At 39.6% G+C, this 24,627-nt stretch overlaps 1 protein-coding gene across 9 annotated transcripts in view; it reads right to left on the bottom strand.

Annotated features, from left to right (window-relative positions):
* The window catches only part of ENOX1 (ecto-NOX disulfide-thiol exchanger 1), a 367,098-nt gene that overhangs the window by 100,009 nt on the left and 242,462 nt on the right, over positions 1–24,627 (bottom strand). For all 9 annotated transcript variants that reach the window (XM_067292384.1, XM_067292410.1, XM_067292413.1 and 6 more), the window contains 2 exons: positions 7,897–8,070; positions 5,919–6,125 (listed from right to left, as the gene is read on the bottom strand). In XM_067292384.1, coding sequence (XP_067148485.1) covers positions 5,919–6,125; positions 7,897–8,070 — 381 coding nt within the window. The remainder of the gene's footprint in view (positions 1–5,918; positions 6,126–7,896; positions 8,071–24,627) is intronic.

The following is a 24,627-nucleotide window of genomic DNA, read 5'->3' as shown; positions in this document are numbered from 1 at the left end:
TCAAATTTTGAGGCTTCCCAGGTGCAAACACAACATCACAAAAATCTCCAGCAAATACAGACCATCTACAAATTAATTTGGTATACAGCCAGTCTAAAAGACAATTAAGTTTAGCATTCTTTAAAGTAATTTTAAGACTGTGGAGCAGTTTATTAGATATTTGCAAGACCTCTTTCTGAAAAGAGAGTGAAATCTATTGTGTTTCACCTCTCACCAGTGTTCTACATATTCATAATTTGGTCAATGCATCCTCTGTGAAAGCTAGCAGCTGCAATGGCATGGTTTAATTCAGGGGCTGTACAATGGCATAAAAGAGCCCTGCTCTGAACTAAAACCCTTGCCTGCTATCAGAAGGCAAACAAATCATGCTAAAGCAATAAAAGGAGCCTTTTGCAACTACACTGTGGAAGAACATACTTTGGGCACCAATCTTTTTTCAAGTTTTATTTCCAAGGCTGAAGGATACTTGCAGAGAAATTTGTCTAGCTTTTAACCTACCGATTCAGGGGAAATGTGAGAGAATGCTACAGAGAAAGCTGTAAACAGAGCATCCAGCTGCAGGTAAAATCAATCAGTCTGCACAGGGCTAACCCAAATTACTTTGTGCCAACCCACTGCAGCAGCCTCTGAAGCAGAACAGCCCAACAGAGATGTCTCAAATCATGGGATGCTAGGGAGTTGTACTCCATGCTGAGCTGGCATATAGTAGGCTTTTCAGAAATACACAGTACTACAACCATTGTATAATAACTCCAGGGACAGGAACTCCTGCTTGAAATGCCAAGAAAAGCATTATTTGCTGTTTCGAACAGCAAACCAAAAGAAGCTACCTTTCAGTCTCGAGGTTTGTCTCTGGTTTAAAGAGTTTCAGCACTTCACCACCACAGTTTAAACTTGGTTTCTAACTCTCTCTGGAAACAGCAAAGTTAAGGTTTGTGGAGGGTGTGGTAGCAGAATTGGAGCACCTTTGCAAAAATGCATACCTAGGTGTATTCTGTTTTACTGCTGTAAGAGCATCTCACTGTATGAATACGAGGGACTGGCTGTACTACAGCACACATGAGACAATGGCTTCAGAGACATTAAATATCCATATCCTTAAAAAAAAAAAAAATCTGAGTGCCTTTTCCTTTGACATTTTGCTTTCAAACATCTTGTGGAGTTCAGTTAAGTAGCCTGTCAATGAGGAAGTTGTATGTCTTTCAATTTCCAGTAAGGACTCCAAACCCAAATGGAGAACTCAGTCTAATGTAAGAAATAAAAAGGCCCTCGAGGACAAAAGGCAACAAAGACTTCTATGGAACGGACCAAATCTGGTCTCCAACGTTTGCAAGCTTGGGACAAAGTAGGGCCAAGTATAGCAAGATAAGCAAACAAATGATTTGTTTGTTGTTTTAAACTTTCCTCTATTCTGCTCTGCTTTCTATTGCTCCGAGGAGCAAAAACTATCCTCCCCCCCCCCCCCCCAAATGCTGTTTATGGTCATATATGTAGCTCTAGTCACAAGGTCTTGAAGGGAAGAATTACAGATACACTATATTCAGTGAGATATGTTAGAAGAAGAGTGTGGGTGACCTTTCAGAGCTGGGCCCTGAACTAGTAATGAGCGGATAATTGTGCAGTTTTATCCCCAGAGGTGTAGGCATGAAGGGGTGAGCCAAAAGTGGTCGGGGTGCAGCTACCCTGATAACCGTGACAAATGTTACCCCTTAGTTCGGCTCCCCACTTGCATTCCTCAGATAGTGACTGTTCTAAGCCAGAAGAGTGTTATCAGCAATGTGAAAGGACATTGCCAGGGTGCCAAGTCTCATGAACCTAAAATTAGACCTCCCACTTAGGCTGTACTTTTCAGGAAGACACACTCTCTCTTCCTCTTCCCTGCCTTTCTCCTCCTGTGTCAGGAACACACTGGGTATGGACAGACTAAGACACAGAGCACTGAAGAAAGCAAGACTCTTGCAGGCTTCAAAGATCCACTTAATCTGAATAAGGAATGACTGAAAAGGACTGTGCACTTATAGCTTACGAGTATACCAGCAAAGCTGAGTTTTACTAAAGTAGCCCTTATTTTTGAAGTAGATGAGGATAGTTTGGGGGGGGGGGGAACAGTCTAAATTTCAGTCCAAAACCCAGTATTCTATGTAGTGTTGGACAAAGAGTCCCTTTGGGTAACCAATTTTAAGTGCTCCCAAATAACAAATTTTTGAAATTCCCTATGAATCGCATTGAAAAAATCTCACTGTTGGTTTAACTGTTTAGACTGCAGGTGACTAGGCAGCCAATTGGCACAGAAACACAGAATAACCTGGGCTGGAAGGGACCTTTGGATGTCACTTGGTCCGACCTCCCTCTCAGAGTAAGGTCAGCTTCGATGTTAGATTAGGTTGCTCAGGGCCTTGCATCTTCCCCTTAATGAAAAAGCAGATGCCTCTTTGGCATGGCCTCTTGCACCTTCCAGTCAAGCTTTGGGGACACCACAGTACCAATGGCCTCTCCAGTGAAAAGCAGACTCTTAGGCAGGTCAATATCCAGCAAGATGCTGTGTAGGAATGGGTGCACAGCATCAGGCATTTTTGTAGACGGAATCCCCAGACACCCATCTATAATGGCAGATCTGAGCTAGAGGGCAGCTGAAGGCTTTCTCTTTTCCAATACCATGTATCCTTATTGATGTTCAAGGGTGTTTTGTATGAGAGAACAACCTGTCATTTCAGACCCCTTCATGCATGGGCAATGAATTGCCCTTACAGAACCTTTTTCCCAGCTCTTTGCTCAGGACTGCAGCTAGCACTAACTGTGTGTCTGGCCTGTCATTTTTTATTTCAATTTCACACACACATGAAGGAGGAAAAGATTCTGGCAACTTGCCAACATCCTCACCTTAAAGGAGCAGCTATAGGAAAATTAATGAGAGTGATAAAGAAAAATCAAACACAATATTTCTGTATCACAGATCTAGTAAATACTCCATGGGTTGACTTACCTTTGAGTGTTGCTATATTGGGGATCAGCCAATAGATGCTGTCTAACTGGGGATCTAGATCAGCATGTTGAGGTACACATGCCCCTGAGAACTTAAAAATAAAGCCAGTACACAGTACTGAATGGAAACCCACATGAGAAAATAACAGTGCATGAAAAATGCACACTCAGACTTTTGAGGTCTAAATTGGTCTGCCTCAAACATCCTATTTGTCCCATAGTCCCAATCCAGGGCCACTAATATTTGCAGGAGTTACTGAATTGTCAGCTACAAGAGTAAAGCATGTACAGTTTGGAAAAGGAGCTTTCTCATGGGCTGATGTGTAGATTTTAGAAAGTCTTCTCCTCTGGATATCAAAATGCAACTTTCAGAGCTAAATGAAAACATCCCTTCCTCAGGTTAGCTCTTTTATCATAGCCACCTATCCATTTTCCAATCTCCTTTTCATATGCGTTTACTTGAGGAAGGAAGAAAAACAGTGATTAGACTACTTAATGGATTTTGTAATCACATACACTACTGTCATGATAAGCATGGGATAACTGCTGAAGATAGATGAGATTAGATGGGGTAGACAGATAAAACCGATTAGATAGACAAAATCATCATTATACTACAGATATCAAAGGCAAGATTCTCCCCTAATATAGCAAGCATACTATATTTAGCACAAATTCTGTTTGCATGTCTCCTTTGTCTCTTGCAGGGAAAAGAAAATGCTTTAACAATATACTTTTCTCCCATCATTTCAGAATACATTATGTTTGAAAGTAGAATGAAGACTGGTTAGAAAAACTCACTAATTCAGTACAAATAAAACACGCCACTATCTAGTGTCTGACCTTCCCTCTCTGCAGTGCTGGGAGACAGTCAATACCCCATGTTTCAACTGCAAAGTTGTACAGAAATCAGCACTGGTGGCAAAAAGAAGTGAAATTTGGCTGCAACATTCACCTGCTTTTCTCCTCCCTCCCTCTCAGCTCCACTTGTTCTTTTCTTGATCTGGTTAAAGACGCTAGGCAAAAAGTTTTAGAAGAAGAAGTAAAAGGAGTGGAGGAAAAGAAGGATGGGGAGGGAGGCTGTGGAGAGAGGGTCGCACGGAAAATAAAGGGAAGTGGAGGTAGCAGAGCAACTGTGAAGAAAGGAAAAGGAAGAAGGAAGGATGCAATAAAAACGCAGAGAAAAGGTTCAGGAACTTGGAAATAAATTCACAGGAAATTTAGGGAAGAAGGATCCACGCTCCTTCGCAAGTGCTCTGTTACCTGTGGAGATGGATTCTCCTTAGGAAAGAAGTTGGAAGCTAGGAAATGTGCTGCTTCTTATTATTATTACTGTTATGTCTGTAATCTGCTACAATAAGATACAGTGTTATCGAAGTAATAGGTGAATAAACAGGAAAGATGGAAAATTGGAAGGGAGGATGAGGAGGGAAGAAGAAACAAGCTGAAAAAAAGAAAAAAGGAAGAAAAACAGGATGGAATGAATATCTGGAAGAAACCTTAAAATACAACAAGATTAAAAAAAAATCTTTAACCTCACAAAACTCGTTATTTTCTGTAGCTCTTTAACAGAGTTTTAAAAATGGCCATCCTAGTTAAAAACAGAAGCAAAACCAAAAAAATAAAAAAACTTTGTGAAACAAGGGAGTGAGGTTTTTCCTGACCATGAATTTCACTTTCTGTCAGGATGAGAAGGTCAGATGTTCTTTCTTTTGTTCTTTTTTATTCTTTTAAGATGGAGTTGATGGTGATCTGAGACACCATTTATTTGTAACTGTGTGAGCTTCCCATGGACACCTATGGGACTTTGAGCTTATGCCCATACTGCTAAAAAAAAAAAAGATTGTCAGGATGTGAGCTCAGATAAGGTATCCCTAATTGTTATCTCCCTCCCTGGCTCCATTTCGGGTGGTCCCAATGAGTCCCTTCAAGGTAACCCTGAGCAGGGTGGCTGCCAGTCAGCCTGTGCCTGGTCTTGGCCAAGGAGCAGTCTCTGGCCCTTGTTTATTTAAGAATAAAGGTCTTGCATTTGGGAGGAAGGTGCTACACTACTCTTGTGGGGTAGAACAAAGCTTATGGGCTTCTTCAGGACCAAGAAGGAAAGATGAACCTGCCCATGGAGACAAATATATACAGGGGATGGGATCCAGCTCAGGTAGGTGAAGAAGAGCTCAGGTGGGAAGCAAATACTCATATGAAGGAGGCTGTAAACTTAGGTCACTGACTGTCACTGAAGCTTGATCTGAGAGAAAGCAGAATTCTTGTCTTGTCTTGTCTTGTCTTGTCTTGTCTTGTCTTGTCTTCTCTTCTCTTCTCTTCTCTTCTCTTCTCTTTTTTTTTTTCCTGTGAGTTACAGTTTTTAGTCTGTTCCTTTGTTTGTTGGAAAATAAAAGGTTTTGAAATTTTACGCCCAAATTGTTGTAGCACTCATTGTCTTGGTGGCAAAAGGCATAGCCTCCAGATGGGTCTCAGAATGAAACCCATGCGATAGCTAAATACATGCAAGCATAAAGGTAGAAGGTATTCAAGCTGCACTACAAATCTATAAAAATATGCCAACGAAATTACCAGCCTATCACAGAAATTAGCACTGGAAGACAGCAGCATTCCTGGCATAGTGCCCTCCTCTTTCCACTACCTCTGAGAAAAACTATATAAACCTGTGTAAACCGAAAATAAGATTGTACTGTAATGAATTTGAGGATCTGTTGAATTGTTGTGGGTTGGCAGGAAATTGCTCCTGGGTAAGCAACATACAAAACTGCATGCAAGCCTTGACAGACACAGAAATACAGAATTGCCCCTTGCCACTCCAAGCTAGAGCCACTGAGCTCAAGAAAGACTTGCTGAGATAAAAGCTAAGAAAATAAGTAAGCATTAGCATCACAAAATAACAAATGAGAAGCAAGGAAAATCCATTTAAAAATGTGAAGTACCAGAAAGGTAAATGGCTTTATCAACCATGAACTCCTCTGCAAAACGAATGTGACAAAAATTCTTCTTGCTTTTCCGAATTGCTGTTATATCTCCACACTGCTCAAAGACTTCCTGAATAATTTCCTCCGTTGCATTTTCTGGTAATCCTCCAACAAACACTGTTTTACACCCAGGAGGTCTCTCTCTTGTTGAAGGTGGTGGAAGATCTAAGTAAAAAGAGAAATCACATTGGAATATAAAATTTGTCTTTTGATCCATTGGTTCTATTCATTCCCATAATCAGTTCTGCGCAACAACAGTTATTTTACATAGCATGGAGGCATGCAAAATAATTGTATATTGTAGAGGTTATCCAAAACTGACTACCTGAATCTAAGCTTCTTCAAGTTTTAGATCGTGTTTTAGAGTCTAATCCCTCCCACTGTGGGTCATTTTCCAGGGCAGACCAGAAGGCCTAAGAGGATCTTTTTTTTTCTTTTTCCTGCACAGCTTCTGTTCGAAAATAAGCAAACCGAGAAAATACTCTATTTCAGATCAGGAGAGCTTCTGCACTGATTTGACCACAATCACAGATCTCAAGCATTGGTGCAAATACATCCAGAGCCTGAACTCCACTATCTGTGGTTCAGATCCATCACTGTCCACAGCCAGCAAGTTATGCTAGTTTAGCCCCTCAGAAAATTGGGCCACATTGGGAAGCCTACTCCTGGGCACTTGGTCTTGACAGCTTTCCCCGATCTTAGCATAATTTCATTTCTCTCTCAAAGCACAGAAGCAGAGCAAACAGAAAAACAAAGTGGGAAACATGACGAAGTGACAACATGATGAAAACTCTCTGCTGGTTATCTCTTTTGTCTTGTTGCCAGATAATGGAAAAGAGGCCAGAACAGAGGCAGGATAACCTACGTTTGCAAGTACTCATTTAGCTGTGAAAGACCATGAGATGCAGTGACTTCCAAATTTTATATATATATATATATATATATATATGCACACATTTAAATGAGCAAACTATAACATTTTTGAAGGTTGTATAAAAATATACTGTCATAACACTTCACCTTGTTTATATGTAGATTACTAGTGCACTTGTTCCTCTAAAAATAATTCTCTAAGAAGAAACTCTGATTAACATGATTTAGGCTTTTGGCCCTTTAGCACAGTAAATGGGGTTGCAGTCTTGAAATATATATACATATACGCACACACAGCCAGTTTGATTAAACAATGATATGGGTACACTGCAAATCCAGAGCACCAGACTATTTGCTTAATTTTCTCTTTTGTCTTCAGGTGATTGTGAAAGCCGCTGGTCTGATGGCTCTGAAACAAAACTCCTGAGGCTAACATACACAAAACTAGATTTTGTGCTTTGTCCTCATGCTGCTGGCTCAGTGGGAAGAGTTTCCCTTTTGTGCAAAGTCCCAGAAGGGGGAGAAAGGAAATTGGTCCCTGCTCTCAAAGAGGAGAAGCAACCCATCTTCCTGCTGTGTCCCAAGACATAGCTCTCCTACCCCTTTTTCCCCACGTTAGGGACTGGAGCTAGTTGGCATTTGGGCGTGAGACACCGTGTTCAGTGTCATGAGCCCAGGGCACACAGGCCCAGGTTGTTCCCACTCAACCGTGGGCACCTGAAGGGGAGCACGGAGATGATCAGCACCATATAATCAACACAGAGAGATGGATGTCTTCAGGGAGTGCCAGGTGCCTAGTTTAGGTCCGCTGGTTACATTGGCAGAGTCAGAGGGGAGGAATTTTGGCTACAGCCCCGAGTTGCTCTGCGTGCTGTTCAGCGGGTGCCTTGCAGGGATGGATAAGCATGCTCTGATATCCTACCAAACTTTGCACACAGAGCAGAACTTAGATGGAAACACCATGGTTACCTCCACGTCATCTAAAAAATATAATCTTTATTACATTAAAGAAAATCATGCAATATATTTAGGAAAATAACATTCTTTCGTCAGACCCACTTACTTGGGTTTGGAGGGAAGAGCGTGCAGCTTTTGCAGTGAATTATTTCTTTGACTACAGGCACATCTGTTGGTGGTGGTGGTGGCACTAACCCCATGCCTGGTATCATTGGGTTAATCGGAGTGATTCCAGTCATCATGCTAAGGCTTGGATCAAAGCCTGGTACACAGATTGAATCTGGAAATATATAACATAAAATCCTGGCTTATAAATCTTGAAACTACTTGTCACTAGTTTCTTGCACAGACAGTTTTGCTTTAGTTTTTTTTTTTCCCAATCATTGTTGTTAAAAGAAGGGAAAGGAAGAGGAAGAGAAAGAGAAAAAAGAGGCTGCGTTTTCAGTGATCTATTACAATGAAAAAAATTAAACTATGCATAAAGAAGGGAATGTTACATAATTTAAAATATTAATATGACCAAGTAAAAAATTAAAGTGTAAAAATATGCACCATGATGATCTGTTATTATCTGGAATGCAATTTTCTGTTTCATAATGCTGCTGTGTTGTTTACATTGCCTTCTGACCCAGAGTGTAGGAAGAATATCATTTAACATCAATATGCCCTCTTCATCTAATTGTTGGAAAGCTTTTTCACAACATAGCCTTCTCACATAAGTGACCTTGATTTAGGAACACTACAGAGAAAGCTCCACTTCTGAGTGTTTTATATAAGTCTAGTCAGTCAAGACTTCTAACCATTTTTTCCTGGAATATAAACTGCATAGAATGAGGTCTTTTTGAACCTTGAAATTAATTCTTTTTTGTCCTGTTATTTAATTGGATTAGTAGATTCTCTTCAACACACATATTATTAAAATACACCACTACAGTCCCATAAAGTAAATGCCTATTTGGCAGATATTACTCTTTCTCCTTCCTGACTTCTTTGCCAAGAGTTCCATACATATTATTTAAAGCTGAAACAGTTTTACTGGGGAACACCAGTGCTGTAACACCACGAATTGTAATAAGCAGATGTTTCAGACGAACAGAGGGCCAACTTCTGAAATTTGCTTTTGTTAAAAACATGGCTTTGGGTTTTTTGAGGCATAACGAATAAAATATTTTGAGAGACCAGTCTCTTTGTTGGCATAGCACTGCTGCTATTTGGCATCATCAATTATTTAAAAGAAGACAGTTACTTTAGTGTTCTACAGGTTTTCTGCTGAGTTTTCTGGCTAGCAACTGAAAAGTACTTAATGAGACATGTAAACATGGGATTTGGTAGCTTGGGAGCTTGTTTGTTTTGAACAAGCAAAGAGGGAAACAAGTCCTTTTTTTTTTTTAATGTTTAGGAAATTTGAACTACGTTTTACACAAGGCAGTATGATCAACTGAATGTAACCAGAGATGCCTGTCCTTCATCCTAAATCTGCTGCCGAGAAGCTAGGTGGCTCTGGGTCAGCCTGCTGACCTTTCTCTATCTTGTTTTCTGCATCTGCAAAACAATTACAATAATATTCACTTACTGGCAATGATTTGCTCACATTTTAATAGCACTTTGCAGGTGTAAAGCACACTGTGAGTGCTGCAAATTAGCACCACATTATTATTCCTGTGAAACATCCATAAGTATCTTCTCCAGGAAAGACAACTGAGAACTGAGAACCTCCGTTCCAGTAGAGCGGGTATCTGTCTCTGCCACGTGCCCCCTGCTCTCCACGCACTGGCTGTGTGCCTTCATCACTTTCAGGCAGTTCTGTACAGCAAGCATAGCAAGCACACAGCAAGCAAGGATTTGCTTTAGGCTTATTGAAGACTAGTATTAATGAAAAACCATGATATTACGTTACTTTTTTTTTAATAAGTGGGCTTGTGAAAAAGGATTTGCTCTGGGTGTGATGCTTTTTCAGTATTGATGTATGTGCATTCCTTTTCAGATTAAGCTTTGAAACTCAGAGCCTGTCAATTATTTCATGGGATAAAGTGCTGGCCATATTAAATATTCGTGTTTAGTGAATGCTGGGAGATAAAGTCAGAGGTGAAAGGGCCATATACAATTCAAAGAAGTCATTTGGCTACGCTAATTTGCTTGATCTCATTTTTAAAAGTCAGACTTCTGACAGTCGCAGTATGCCATCATATGCGGCACTCTCCTGCTGTGGGTGGAAGTCCATCATTGCTACTTGCTGCTAAATGGCCTGCAGAGCTCCATGTCAAACAAAGTGGCGTATCACAATAGCACTGAATGCACTGTATCATCCTGTCCTAGGATCAGGGAAAACTGGGGCTGGAAAGAGGCCTATGAAGTTGTCTAGTCCATCTCTCCGGACAAATGCAGGATCAGCTACAGTTCTACCCACATATGTATTTTCATATTAAATTGAATATTCATGATAGACCCACAGCATTATGAGACATGGATGGAGCAAGCAGAAATGCACAAGAAGCTGGAGAGAAGGCCAAGTTCTCCATGTCTCCTATGCATTTTTTAGGTCCCATGTGAAAGCAGAGAGAAAACATCATCATCTGGTGACTGCTACCATGGATCGTATTTAATCATTACTGCTCTCTCTTTAAGACAGTTACTAGGTACATTTCAGCTTCTCTACAAGATTAGAGAACCAAAACAGTAGCAAACTCTACCCAAAACACAGACACAGGCTATAACCCAAAGAAAGATGTCAGGAGGTTTCAATAGTGTACAGTTTTCTGAATATTCCTTTGGCAGTGGTACAGATACAGAGATAAACTAAGAATCTGGGGGAGTCAGCAACAAGGAGATGCATGTCCACAAACACTGCTACCATGGCATTGAAAAGGAGCTGAGAAGGAGTGCTTTTAGGTTACATGCTGACCAAAGGGGATTTGGGACTTCAGTGGAAAAAACGGTTTGCCACTAATTCCTGCCACCTTCAAGGAAACATGACTCTGTAAGTAACTATGCCTGTGTCAAATAATTATACCGCTTTGTCATCAGTTTCGCTTCCAAGCAGGATCAATCTAAAACAGCACGAACAGACTGCCGGGGGACAACACTCCCGAAATGCCTGTCTAGGTGCTCTGGGACTCTTTGTCTCAGAAGGTGAGTGTGCTGAGGTATATTGAAGAGGACCGAGTCAATAATTCTTGAAATCAGTATTCCACTTCTTACAGGCACCAATGCAAAACCTGCTAAGGTCAATAGTAAGACTATTGATGACATGAATCCAGGCCCAGGTTTACTTCCTCTCTGGTCTTGGATAGGTTGCTTCAGTTTCCCAATGTGTTAAATTGAGAATGAAATACTTTCATATATCACATGAGCATTGAGAGAATGTGATAGTACCATTTGTAGAGCATCCTGAAAATGAAAAACACTCTCTGAATACTAAAAACTACTACTATGCATTGCAGGGATGGAAATTCAGTGCATATTCAGTCGTGTGTACTTCCTGCACACATCTGAATACCTCTTGGGATTTTACAGTCCAACCCTTTGAAGTGTTCTGCCAAAAATACAATGTCTCAGGACTCAATATGGCAAAACTCACTCTAATTATATTTTAATGTTCTCTAGAAAGATAGATATTTTCTTATTTTTTAGTTCTCACTGGTTAATGCATGATGAGCACACTGGAAATGCAATAGACAGTGATACAGGGTTGTGTACCAGGAAGAACTTTGGATTTTATTTTTTTCTGGATGTTATGCCTTTATCTTACTGTCCAGTTCCTGGCAGACTTTCATCTCAGCAGTTTTGGACAGCTACAATGTAGAATTCTGGATCTGAGCTCTTCATTTCAGGCTCAGTGAAGAGAAATAGAGATCATACCTAGTTTAGATGTCTACATTTGGATGAGGTGAAGCATATCTGAAAAATGTGGTGCTCTCTGCATTGAGTTCCAAGGTGACTAGCTCAAAAGTAGTCATGTGCACATAGTCAACCAAATCACAGGATGCTTCATCTGTACCTTCATGATTCTGATCTGCGGGTTCCAGCATTTGTTTTGACAATCTAAGCATATCATCCTAGAGATTATCATCCTATTGAAAGCCTGGGGCTTTCATGTTCAAAGTTTTGTTTGAATCACCTAGCTTGGTTGTTACACACTAATCTTTTTCTAAACATCACAGTGAGCAACCTCATGGAGGTAGGATGTTCTTCAAAGTACTTCCTTTTGTCCAACTCTATCCCTACAGTTTTTCTTAGGTTTGGCTTGAGCCAGCTGGATTTCTGAACAATGATGATCTTGTTTAGACCCCTGAAGAGCCTAGTAGTTCTTTGAACCATGAAGACAGTCTGCGGATGAGTTGTCCAAAGAAAGGCTCTGATCAGGGCTCTGAGGGTGCACAGAAAAAGGAACTGATAAAGTCACTGAAAAGGAGAGCCAATAAATTTGCCGCATTGCTGGTGGGATCCAGAAAAATACCAAGTTTAACTATATTAATACCGCAGAGTGGTGCAATAATAGGAGTTGGATACATAGCTCTTGTCCAGGGAGAGGAGATGATCATCCATCAGTGCCACCACAACAGTCTGTTTCATGTCCTGGCATAATGCCTATCTGGAACAGGACCGGGACACTAGAGTTATCTAGGTGGAGCTGGAGACAACACCTGTTGAACTTTCTGGTAAGCCTGTTGGTCTTCAGACACAAAGATACTGATAGAGTTATGCCAGATTATAGGAAAATGAGAACCAACCTTAAGCACATATGGGGTTTTTTTTGATGGATACATTTAGATATATGATTATAAAGATATTGCAGACATAACTATGCTATGTTTAACATGGATAGATACATTATATTTATATACCACACATCTGCAAATAAGTCACATAAGGATCATAGTATTATTTTTAAAGGGATATATATGCACATATATACATACTTATGCAGACAAGTAAGGGTTTATGATCTCTTAGAATTATAAATACTAATATGGCAGAATATAGAAAGCTTACATTTTAAATATGTTAATAAATAATTACTAAAAGCATTAAAATGAGAACATTCAGTGATGATAAAGAACTGAATAAAGAATGGAAAAGCATATCTTGCTCAAGTTAGAGCCCTGCAAATATTGTATGTAGGGATTGAATATTGACATATTTGTACAAGAAAGTAAAAGCACTGAACATTAATATTTTCAAGTCTATTTTCAAGTTCTGCCTAAATTTGTCAAAACAAGAGTTAATTTCTGTTTCATCTTGTAAGAAATTGGCATGGTGGAGAACAATGAAAACCTCTGAAGAACAAAAATCTCGAATTGGAGGTCAGATGGGCAAAAAGAAAAACCTTCTTGAACACTTGGAATAAGTTTGAAAGCTCCTTTTTCTTTCAGTAAGGATATAGGAAGAAAAACATTTCACATGAAATTTTGGGGTCTGGAAAAAGTAGAAGAATGATAAAATTCCTCTAGGGATAACTATTTTCTAACACAGCACACAGTACACAGTGTAAAACAATTGCTTGTATTAGTCTAAGTTTTAGGAAGGTATGAGCAGCTTGCCATCCTTAAAAATAGCCATGCAGTCTTGGAGAACCATCCTCCTTTCCTTCTTTGGCAACAATCACTGTCCAAATCACCTTCTGCTTTTGCCCAAGTAACATGGATGCCCACCCCTGCCAACTGTGCTTTTGAGGGCTGAGCTCCATCAGTATTACTTTTTTAAAGGTATAATCCCCCATATGATTCTCAGTATTAGCCCTTGGATGTGTTATTTGTTTTGCCTGCTACTGCCAATTGTTTCTGTGGTGCTTTATGATAGCTGCCAAGCTGTATTTTTGTTGGATGAACAAGAACACCCATGTGTACAAACACTGATTTGTTTGTGTGCACGTATGCACATGCACAGACGGGTTCCTCCTTGGACACTGGCAGGCTGGCGGTAGCTGTGGTACTCAGATGTACAGGTTTAACTCACAGAAAGACTGTGAGTGGTGAAATGATTATCTGAGTATCCCTGCACAACAGCTAACCAAAATAAGGAAGACTGAAAAGGTCTCCATGGCCTAGAAGTGACAATTTTATGCCTAAGAAAAACAGTCTATTTGCTAGGGTTGAAAGATAAAAAAAGATCTGGTTCCAGGAATGGAGTTGCCTGCCAACATGCACTGTGATGATTAGGACAGTCCAGGCAGCAGCTGGTAATAAATGTAGTGAGATGCTCATTAAACTTTGGTTTCTGTGGAGAAAAAAGAAAAGCTTCTGGAGCCAAGAGATTTGGTCATATACTTCAGGAACACCATTGTTGAGTATTTTGAGACTGAATGTAAAGTCAACCACTTAAAGCTGAGATTTAAGTTTCCCTGAAAAAGGACAAATCTAATACTGTGTCTGCCTCTCTTCAACCAAAGAAATATATCAGTAGGGCTATACATTACTTGGCAATAACAAAGAAAGAGGTTTTTGGTTTTTTTTTTCGTAGAATGAAGAAGGAGCATTATTAGAATGAGAAAGTTTTTCTAAAAACTACCTATCTTTTCAATTTAAAAGTTTCCCTCAAAACACTACAGTCTGCTGAGTCCCTTTAATCTCATATCAACCTCTTTTTTTTCTGTATGAGCAGTTAAGAATGAATATTTGGCAACAAGACAGAGATCAAGATTGTGTCACTGGTTGTTCAAATCTTATCATCTTCTGGCCTTCAGGAAGCTCTTGATGCAAGTGATTCATTTGGTCAGTATTGTAGGGCTTTTGCCAATGTAAGAAGATTTCTTCACTGGAAAAAAAAAAAAAGAGTGGGAGTAACAACAGGGTACCAAATCATTGGAGGAGGAGATGTGCCAATTTAATTTGGCATAGATCCAACCCAGTTATGGAGAGCCACTGTCAGCCCTAGAGAGTCAGACCTTGAAACACAGCAATGTGGCAGTCACTGGCATCTTCCAATACATTTATTGTCCACTTCAGACTTCTTTAAACTTCTAGACTGCTCTGTTTCTAAAATAGATGCTGTATTGTCTGCTAAACTTCCAGAGTTGCTCCAACGAACAAAGGAAAAAAGTCTGACAGCTCTTCCATTTGCCCAGCATAATCACTGTCCTACCTCAGACCAAGGGCTGTCTGACCGTCTGACCAAGGACTGTCAGTAGCCGATGCCCAGGGAAAGAAACAGGCAGGTGTAGAGCAAGCTACACTTAGCTCCCATACTTTGAGCATTTACATATTGCCAGTGGTAAAGACCACAACAGAACAATCCTTTTAGATGGACATCTGTCTCACATAATCTGATTTACACCTTTTCATCAAATCCAATTATTTGTATTTTAAATTCAGTAGAACCTGTTTATATCTCTAGCCTTAAGGACATTAAATGAGTGTGGAAACAAACTTCCTCTGGTTTGCTTAAACAAGGTATGTGCCAGTTCCAGGGAGTGCCTTCTAATTTGTTCCTTCTGAGAAATCATGAATTCCTTATGAGGAAATTATGACAAGATTGCAGATTTTATTTCTGCTTTTATATTTTACTGTGTCTTTGGCGTGCAATCTTTGTCTCTGCAAAGCTGCTGCAAAGGAATGTGCATATGAGAGCTCTGACTGTGGCCCTTTTTAAAAACTCTGAGCAGGTAACTGCATGGGCCGAAATGTCTTCGTAGGTGCTCATCTAGCCCTTAATTTCTGAGAACTAATACTAAGGAAATGAGCAGATGCCCTTAAGTAAGCTTTGCATGAGCCCAATCGATGAAGCACCATGTGGGCATTGGACTGCCACAGAAACAGGAGTCAGGTATATAATGGCAGTGTGTGTGTGTCTGGAGGAGAGGAAAGGAATGATTGAAGGGAGGGGGGGGAAACCACCTCCTTGACTTCCAGCTGTCTCAGTTGGAAAGGAGATCCATGTTAATACCTTTCAGCAAGAGCTATATTCTGTGAAACAGTCTGAATCATAGCAAAGACAAGTCTCCAAGGGAATTTTGGCAAATTCGAGGGAGGGAGGGCAGGGGGAATCCAGATGAGTGTTTCTCATTAATAATCAACCAAGTAATAATTTACATGAACTCTGCTGTGTCTGCTAGACTCACTCCATAAACAAAGACCTCATAGCATCATCAAAACACTTGCCACTTGAAAATTACTTCTATGAGACATATATCACCGACAAAGATTTAGCTGTATTATTGCACTTTTGCTTTTTTGAAGAAAGCTCTGTGTCTGCACAGATAAATGTTTACAGCAGACAGTCCAGAAACTTCAGATATCATTCCTTAGAGCCGGCTATGCCATAACTGAAAACACTAAAAGCAAATCTGACCTTCTCTTGATCCCTGCCCACAAAATCACACCATAAACACTGTATTTACAGCAATATACATGACAAAGACCAAATTAAAGAACACCACCTTCTCTTTTTACAAGCAAATCATGGCGTGAATCATTCCTGGTTCATTGTTTATTGCTGCAGTGCTTGGCACAACAGGACCCCAATCCTGGTTAGAGCTTCTAATGAAATGCAAATAATAGGTAAGAATAGCAAATAATAATAATAATACAACAATATGCTATCACAATAGATGCCACTCTCCTCCTGAGATACAACTTCAACACTATTGTGGAAAGAAATCTGCAGTTTCACTGTAATGTTAATTCTATTACTCTTCCCATGATTTCTGCTCATGGATAGGAATTTATGCCATTTTGGCCTCAAAGGGACCTTGGACACTGCCTGAAAATGGTGAATCTATTTATTTTCCCCTTAGAGCAGCCCTGCAAAGATGAACCTGACAGGCAAACCTAAGCATAAGATGGGAAACTCAGGACTTGATGTTGAGGGACTCTGACAACAGTTGTCAGTTTTGCACAGCTGACAGTCACATATGTAAGAAGCTAAAGTCAGAAAAAAATTGACTAATCTTAGCCTCCCTCCACAATCAGCTGCTCTTCCATGTGTAAAACCCTGCTGCCATTGTCATGGAAACCTGTGGAAGTGAAAACAGAAAGGGGAAAAAGAGAAAGAGAAAAATAGGAAAGAAGGAAAAGGGTAAATAAATAAATCAAAAGAAATGCAAGGAAGGAGGAGAAGGAGAGAGAAAGACATATAGACAACAGTATCATCTGGAACCTCTGTGTGGCATGGGTCTGTGCTCCATCCACCTGCTGTTTTGACCAATGGCAGGATTTTGAAGGATTCATATAATTATAATACTTCATAAGGTCCAGAATGCTGATCTTTCCAAAGTCACCTGTACTTAAAAAAACATTCCACGCTGTAGAAACAATGGGCTTCTTCCATCTTCCTGTTAATAAATCACTTCATATCATGAAGTCAGTCACAAATTCATCAAGAACGAAATCACAAAACTTCAAGTTCTGTACACTGTCACCTAATCTCCAGTTAAAAGTTTCAAAGCTGGTTTGTAAAAATACGGGACTGGCCAATATGTAAGATTCAGTGCTTACAAAATGTAAAATGTGGGGAGCTGTACTTCCTGACTTTCAAAAGCCTTTTTGCACTCACTATGTGCTGCTTGGACTAACTCTTTCCAGTTTTGCACCTCTTCATTCCATTTCTCCAGTTTTGTCCTCATCTTGGTGGACTAATCAGGAAGGCTAACTTTAGCCTAAGGAAGTAGCCTTCCTACACTCCCTCCATTTGAAAGTGTTCAATCTGTTTGCCTGATGAAACTCATACATCTCCCATTAAGGTAAGATTTTGTGATGATCCTCCAATATGAGATCACCTGTCATCTCAAAACTCTGGAAGATGAAAAAAGAAATATATAATATGTGATTATATGGCCTAGGAACAGTTAACAGATATTTGTTTGTTTGTTTTCTAGATAGCTACCATATTCCATAAAATTGACAGGCATTTGCATGGCATCAGAAGGAAAAGTTTATTTGAAAATATAAGCACCTAAGCAGATGTAAATGAAATACTGAAAAGAAATAGGAGAAATTTCAATTCCCAAGCTATGCTAATACTGAAATATAACTCTTGTAATAAATGAAACATAAGAAGTTTCCAATGAGTAAAAGATGGTAAAATACCATCTTATGGATTTTAATGAGACCTCAGAGAAAAAATGGGAGAAAAATTGAAAGTCAGACATTCCATTGGTCATTTCCCAACTGAAAATAAAAGGACTGATTTTCCTCATGAATCATGAAAGAGGATCTGTCTATTAAACTGGGGTTACAAGGTGTGTCATAGAATCTGTGGAATGCATATAAACACTCTCTTAAAATTTCCAGTATCACAGGAGTCACAGAAAATTTGCTGAAACCAGAAAGAAGCTGTACGGTCCAGAAATGCATATCACCTGATTGAGCAAGTTCTCATGGGAACATGAGAAATATTGGGCTCTGTCAGACTGAAGGAGTCCCCTAGCCCACACACCTGTCTCTAATGGCAAATCCTTAATTTTGCCTAGTACCAGAATGGGATAATCCTGCAGTGAAATATCCATATAATAATCTCCCAACCTCCAACCGTCTGCAGCTCAGGGACTTCCTAACCCAGAAGAAGCTCTGTGCTTCCTTCAAGGTTATCAGGGCATGGATGAAAATATCAATGAGTTTTATTGCATAGAATGCATCTCTCTTGGTGTTATTACTGGAGATGACAGAAATGTCCTGTGAAATCAACTGGAAGTATTTAGTGATATTTCAAATCTTTTACCAAGTCATCCTATGTGAATGCTTCTCCTTTAAAAGCCTGAGCAAACAAGTATAAGAGAGACTTAAACAATAACATTAAATAATTGTTCCTGGTATTTTTTTGCTAGTTGCCTTCATGCAAAATCATTTAAGTAGTAGGGCCCTAATTCCCAAAAACATTATTAAGACAACTACATCCTTAATCCACAGAGTACTGGAAGGAGGGTAAGTACACTAGATGCAGCAAAGATTTGCTAACAGAGGATTATAAATTAATGCAATAAGAAATCTTCATATTTTGTATTATCCCCCAATAGATCTGTTTGACCTCTATACAGTATATGGCAATAACTTGTAGGACAATATTTAAATGCTCTGTGCGTGGGAAGAATACCTGTTGGATATGAATTTGATTAACTAACTGTTGAGTAAGTAATGAAGTGGCACTTGGTGACTTAATAAACTGTTTATTGGTTAAAAATTAACCAAGAATCCTATCTTGAGAAATACTATGCAACATAAAACATGATTTGAAAAGGAGCTGAAGTTGATAGCAGAAAGTAATGTTCCTGAGTGTCGATAAAATGAGCTATCTTAATTAAACTCCAATGCACTATGACAAAGCTATTTTGTTAGAGTTTGGCTTTAAAAGCCATCTAGCGCCTCAGCAAACTAAAAAAATTCATATGTGCTTAGCTTCCACTGCAAATGCAGAGTATTACTACAGCTCTTCAGAACCATGAGAAATTGGTAAAGTATTTTACAGAAGCAGGTGTCTTAACAAATGGCAGGCTCAATCCATAGGCAGCATATCTCCATCCAAAACAGAAGGACTTGTGAGTTCACAGGGTATCAGCCAGGTATTGCCTGAGGACTGCATATGTGCGGAGGAAGAGGGAGGTGAAAAGAGGCTAAGCTCTGGTGACACAACAGCTTGCACACAAAAAACAATTGCAAAGGAGGTAAAATCAGACACATACAGCGACTTAGAAAGAATAGGTCTTTTGCATTTGGACAATCTGCAACTCCCTCAGTTTATGGCTAGACACCTGCCAGGAAGGAGGACAATAAAGTGTGCTAGTGAAAAATTAAATGAATTGCTAATTTTTTTACTCACTTAACAGATGATTTTTTTTTAAGTTTTCCATTGTTACAGCTGTGATTTGACTTGTGTTCCCAGTCTCAAAAACAAACAAATACATAGAAAGATGAAATTAAATATAAGCTTCCACATGTTAGCTTTGTCTAGCTCTGCAGCTGGTAAGTTCATGAATGCAATATTTTCATTGAATTAAAGGTATTTAGCATGATGCTTTTTGAAACATCTCTTCTTTATCTAAGTTTCAGTTTTCTGAAGTGCCTGTTTTAGGCAGCCAGACTTGATGGTCAAATAGCCAGTGATGGTGGTAACTGGAGTATCCCCATTTGGGATACATCTAACTTCATAATAAAATAATTCCCTTTCGTCAATGGACAGTTACTTTAGAAGAAGCTTGACATTAAAACAGTGTCATGAGTGTGTGTGTCTCGTTAAGGTAAACAACGGTAGTCCGTATGTTGGAAGCTGTTCTTTCAGCCTTTCAGCAGACTTAGACAGACATTTCTGCATCCTTTGACATCTGGGTCACAACTGTAAAGTTTTCCAGCACAAGTATAACGATTATAACATTATGACTAACTTTTTCAGCTCATCTCCATTCCCTTTGCATCTCCCACAGAGCAGAAAACCCTTCTACCTACCATCTGGGCATATCTCCAGTACCAGGAAGGTCATCAGCAGACACAGATGCCAGAGTAGCCAGCTGCTCTGCCAGCCTCCCTCCCTAGGGCCTCAGCATGGGAGCCATTATCAATGGAATGATGCAAACTAATAATCCCTGATTTTGGCAAATAGCCCAGTGAGCAGCCAGCGGGGATGGGTTAAAACATCCTGAGGTTCTTTTAAGTTACCTTGGAAGCTGTGCAGGGCAGTGGACAGAAGTGGGTTAATGGATTTGGCCCACAGCGACCCCTTCCAACTCTCCTGTCTCTCACAGCAAGGAAAAATACACGCCTCAACTAATAATAAACCAGTGTTGAGCATGTAGAGTAGACCACGCTAAATATCAAACAGCTGGGGGTCTCTGGTCAGCTATTAGCTAGCCCAATCAAAGCACTGTCTGAAGCCCTCAGCAGAAGAAGTGAAAATAAGCTGGGTAAAAAAGAAAGTCCCAAATCAACTGAAAAAAGAAAATCTTAGAACAGTTGTATAAAGCTCTTGTGTCTTGTCAAGGAGTTTATTATGACATAGCTTTTATTTCACAACAAACATAAACCACTCATCGCATTCTTCACCAAAAAAGGACTAAAAAGCTGATAAATGCTTACGGGAGGCAGAGAGGATCTCTCCAAGAACACTTGCATCTCTGTACCTCCAAGGTAGTTTAAAACACCAGCATTGTTCTTGGCTGTCTTTCAGCATGGAAAAAAAGAGGGTATATTTTTCCTTAAAATGTAGCAATCTTGACAACATTCTTACAATGTCATATTTCATTATTCAGTTTAACAGAGGAATGATCTTGTTTGAAAAGAAATCAGGAGTCTTTATAAATGAACAGCATAGTTTAGGAAGCAGAGAGAGACACTGCGTACACAAAATTTGTTCAACTTTTATGACGTTGCAAGCAGAATCCAGGCTTTGTTTTTCTTGTGCATAAGACATTTTAATTTAGATTACAGCAGACTTAGATTACTTGAAACTTAGAATTCTTGCTGCTAGAAAATTTCATTTGTAATTTCTGGCAAGCTACACCAAGGATTTATCTGCTAATATTTTAGAGCAGTGAACTAAAGGCACAGCAATTTCACACACACTCACACTCAGAAACAACCCCACCACTCAGAAAGGAAATTAGCCTTTTTTCTATTTTCAAATTATTATTTGAATACTTTATATGTGACTCTCTTTGACAATGCTTTCAAGAAAGATGCAGATTTTATAAACACCAAGAACAGAAGAGATGTTCGTTATTTTAAGAAGAATCATTTTTTTGCAAATTAAAGATGAAACCAAATGATGTCAGGCAGACTTTGTTTGAAATTATAATGCATCTTTCCCCCACTTTTGAGAAAAATACATTTCTTTGTAACATTTATGGACTGGAAAATGTTACCCACATTAAGATGCTTCTTTTGCCTCTCACTATGTATGTTTGCACAGCTAAGGTTGTGTCAGGAATTTTGTAATAAACCATTTTTTCAGAGATTTGTAACTCAACCATAAAAATATGCTTCTGGCTGAAAATCGGTATAGTGTTCTCAGTTCAAGGATATATGGTATTACTGTTCTTAATATATTTTTAGCATATTTTTCCAGTCTGAAAAAGAAAACCCAATCCAAGCGTCCTGCACAGGCTTTGTTTAAAGGAGCTTTTTAAAAAGGTGTCAAATTATATTCTGTAGTAGTGGGGCAATAAAAAAAAAAAAACCACGCAATTCTTGCAGGATGCAAATGGACTGGGGAAAAAAGTGTAGTCATATTTGCCATTCAATGTATGCACAAATGGAGGATAATTATTTAAGCTTTCAAAAGGTTCTTTGACAAAGTCCTTCCCAAGAGACTGTCACAGAAACTACGCAGGCATAAAGTGCGAGACAAAGTATTTTCGTGACTGATGTAGATCAAAAGCTGGCCAAAGAGACAAGAAAACAAAGAACAGCAACAAATGAGCAGTTTCCATCTCAGAGAAGGGGTGTTATTAGAAGTAACGTATTGTTAATAGCATTGAAAAGAGGGTGAGTAATGAGATGGCAAACCCCACAAAAGACATAGAATTCCTTATGCTAAAAAGAATAAATAAATACCCTAAAGAGAATAAATAAATACCATGAGGCAATTTAGAAGAACCCACAAAAGGCAGGCAAATGGGCACAAGGACCTCAGTGCTAACAATGCCCCAGTAGGGCTCTTTGCAGAGGATGGGCTCAGTAGCTCGTGCAGTTGAGATCTAGGGGCTAAGGAAGCCAACTAAATGTTAGCCTAGATAAGGGACAAAAGGGAAAAAGTGTGGGTAAAAATACTGCAGGCCTCTTTGCGAAACCACACTCTCACTTGACATATCATGTTCTGAATTAATCATCCCATCCTCCCCAAGCAAAATAAAAGCACAGCAAAAATATTACGGGCTCAGAGCAGGACAACGAATATCATCAGGAACATTATAAAGTAGCTCATAGGAAACACCACAAAAAACCTTGGATTGATCGCTTGGGAGGAAAGCAGCTACGTAGGAACATTACAAAGCTCATGAATTTTACAGAGGGGGTAGATAGGCAGGTTCTGTGGACTCTGCTTCATAATGCAAACCTGGGAAGCACTTAGTGAAATGAATAGAAAGGCTGTAAATGGAGAAGAGGTAGGCCGAAACACTTCGTTATTGTAACAAACAATTACTCCCATGGAACCCCATGTTACATAAAACATCACTGAAGCAAGACCTTATCAAAATAAAATAGAAATAGATAAATAAATAAATACACACAGACACAGACACACACATATTGAACCTTACTTAGACAACAAAAGCATTCAAAATCATAAAAGAGGAGGCAGGACTACTAAGGTCATCTATTATTAAACTTGTCTGACACTTTCTATTATGACACCCTGTTGTCAGTTGTTTTTAGCTTTGCCAATCATTAACAGTTTAGACTGAAATTTTACACGCTGAATATCTGCCTGAGGCTGAAATACTCTGGAAAATTTCAGTCCAAACAATTCAACTGCTGCATGAATGGAGGCAGGGAAAAGTGCTAATTTTTGTGCATGTTAAAAAACTTGGTGGTTTTTTTTCAGCAGTTGTAGCACCTCCAGACTTTGGAAGGAGGATGCAATATTTGGGAGGTAAGCAAATTTTGCATTTTAGCAGTAGCATGTGACATTCTCTTAAAACTCTACCTCAAAATTCAGGCAAATTATGCTTTTGAATAAAGTGGTATTCACTCATACTCTGAAAAATAGATCTATTAACAGTGGAAATCACAAAGGATTATATCTTCCGTTAAAGTGCTGGCGGATGTTTGAGCCTCAGCTCTGCAACCAGGGAAAGAATTCAACCAGAAAGATTTTAGCTATTGTTAATATTTGAAACAATTTGTTCCAGCTTTTACAAACTTGAAACTTAAAGTTGTCTTCTACTTCTGTGCTCTTCTTGCCTTCTATCTAGGAAGTTTCCAGATTAGCCAAAGAGGACAAATCTAACCTTGTGACACTTGCTGAGATCAGAGTGGTTAAATCAGAACATTGTTGGAGCAGCTCGATTCTAGTAAAAACTTGTCAGGTCTGGAGCAGCTAATTGGGTCTTGTCCCATATGTTCTGTCTGTGATTTTCCAGCAGCTGAGCACAGAGAGCATCAGAGCCTAAGAGCAGATTTTTCTTAAGTTTTGCTATTCTTTTCTCTCTTCATTTATGAGCAAAGAATCTTTCATCCCAAGCCTAGGAGAGGTTGCAAAGTTCTGAAATTTTAGCTTTTATGACTTGCTGGCCATTTCATTTGAAATGCCTCCACTGTGCTGGAGTTTTGATGAGGAACAAACTTTTCAAACTACATCTACAGCAGGATATATCACAACCGGGATGCATTTAGTTCACTCTGAACCAACTGCTAGCTCACCACCCACCATCAGTTTCACCAGAGATATAGGAAATAGCTTTTCACGCGTAAGTGTGGACCAAGCAGCTGATGGCAGCTTCTTGCATGTACCCTAATGCTAAACAGAGAGTGGGTCTGGCTGACCATACCACTTCTCTTCCTTCCTTCCTTCCCTTTCCTCTGGCAGGAGCAGCTCAGTTCTCTGCATTGCTCTGTGATGGACTCAGGAGAAGGTATCTGAGTGGTTGCTGGCATGAGCCATGGAGAGGAGAGACAGGGACCGCTGCTGCCATTGGTATGGCTGGCATGGGGTGGACAGCATAAAATCTGGATCTGGCCCATGCAACTGGGCTGGCTGAATTTACTAGAGTTGGTAGTTTTTTTTTTTTTTTTTTTTTCACACCAACTGAACTGTTCAGCTCTGTGGGTCATGTTCTCATCTGTACTACAGCTGTATTCAGGGAAGCTTAGAGAAGAGGCTTTTAGCACCTGACGGTGCAGTGCTTTGCCCTCTGATTTATTCTGAAGAGGCTTCAGGACAGCCCTGAGTTTTGTCAGGTACGGTACTTAACCGG

The sequence above is a fragment of the Apteryx mantelli genome, chromosome 1 (assembly GCF_036417845.1).
Source record: "Apteryx mantelli isolate bAptMan1 chromosome 1, bAptMan1.hap1, whole genome shotgun sequence".
Lineage (NCBI taxonomy): Eukaryota > Metazoa > Chordata > Aves > Apterygiformes > Apterygidae > Apteryx > Apteryx mantelli.
This window is presented reverse-complemented; position numbering and strand designations above follow the sequence as displayed.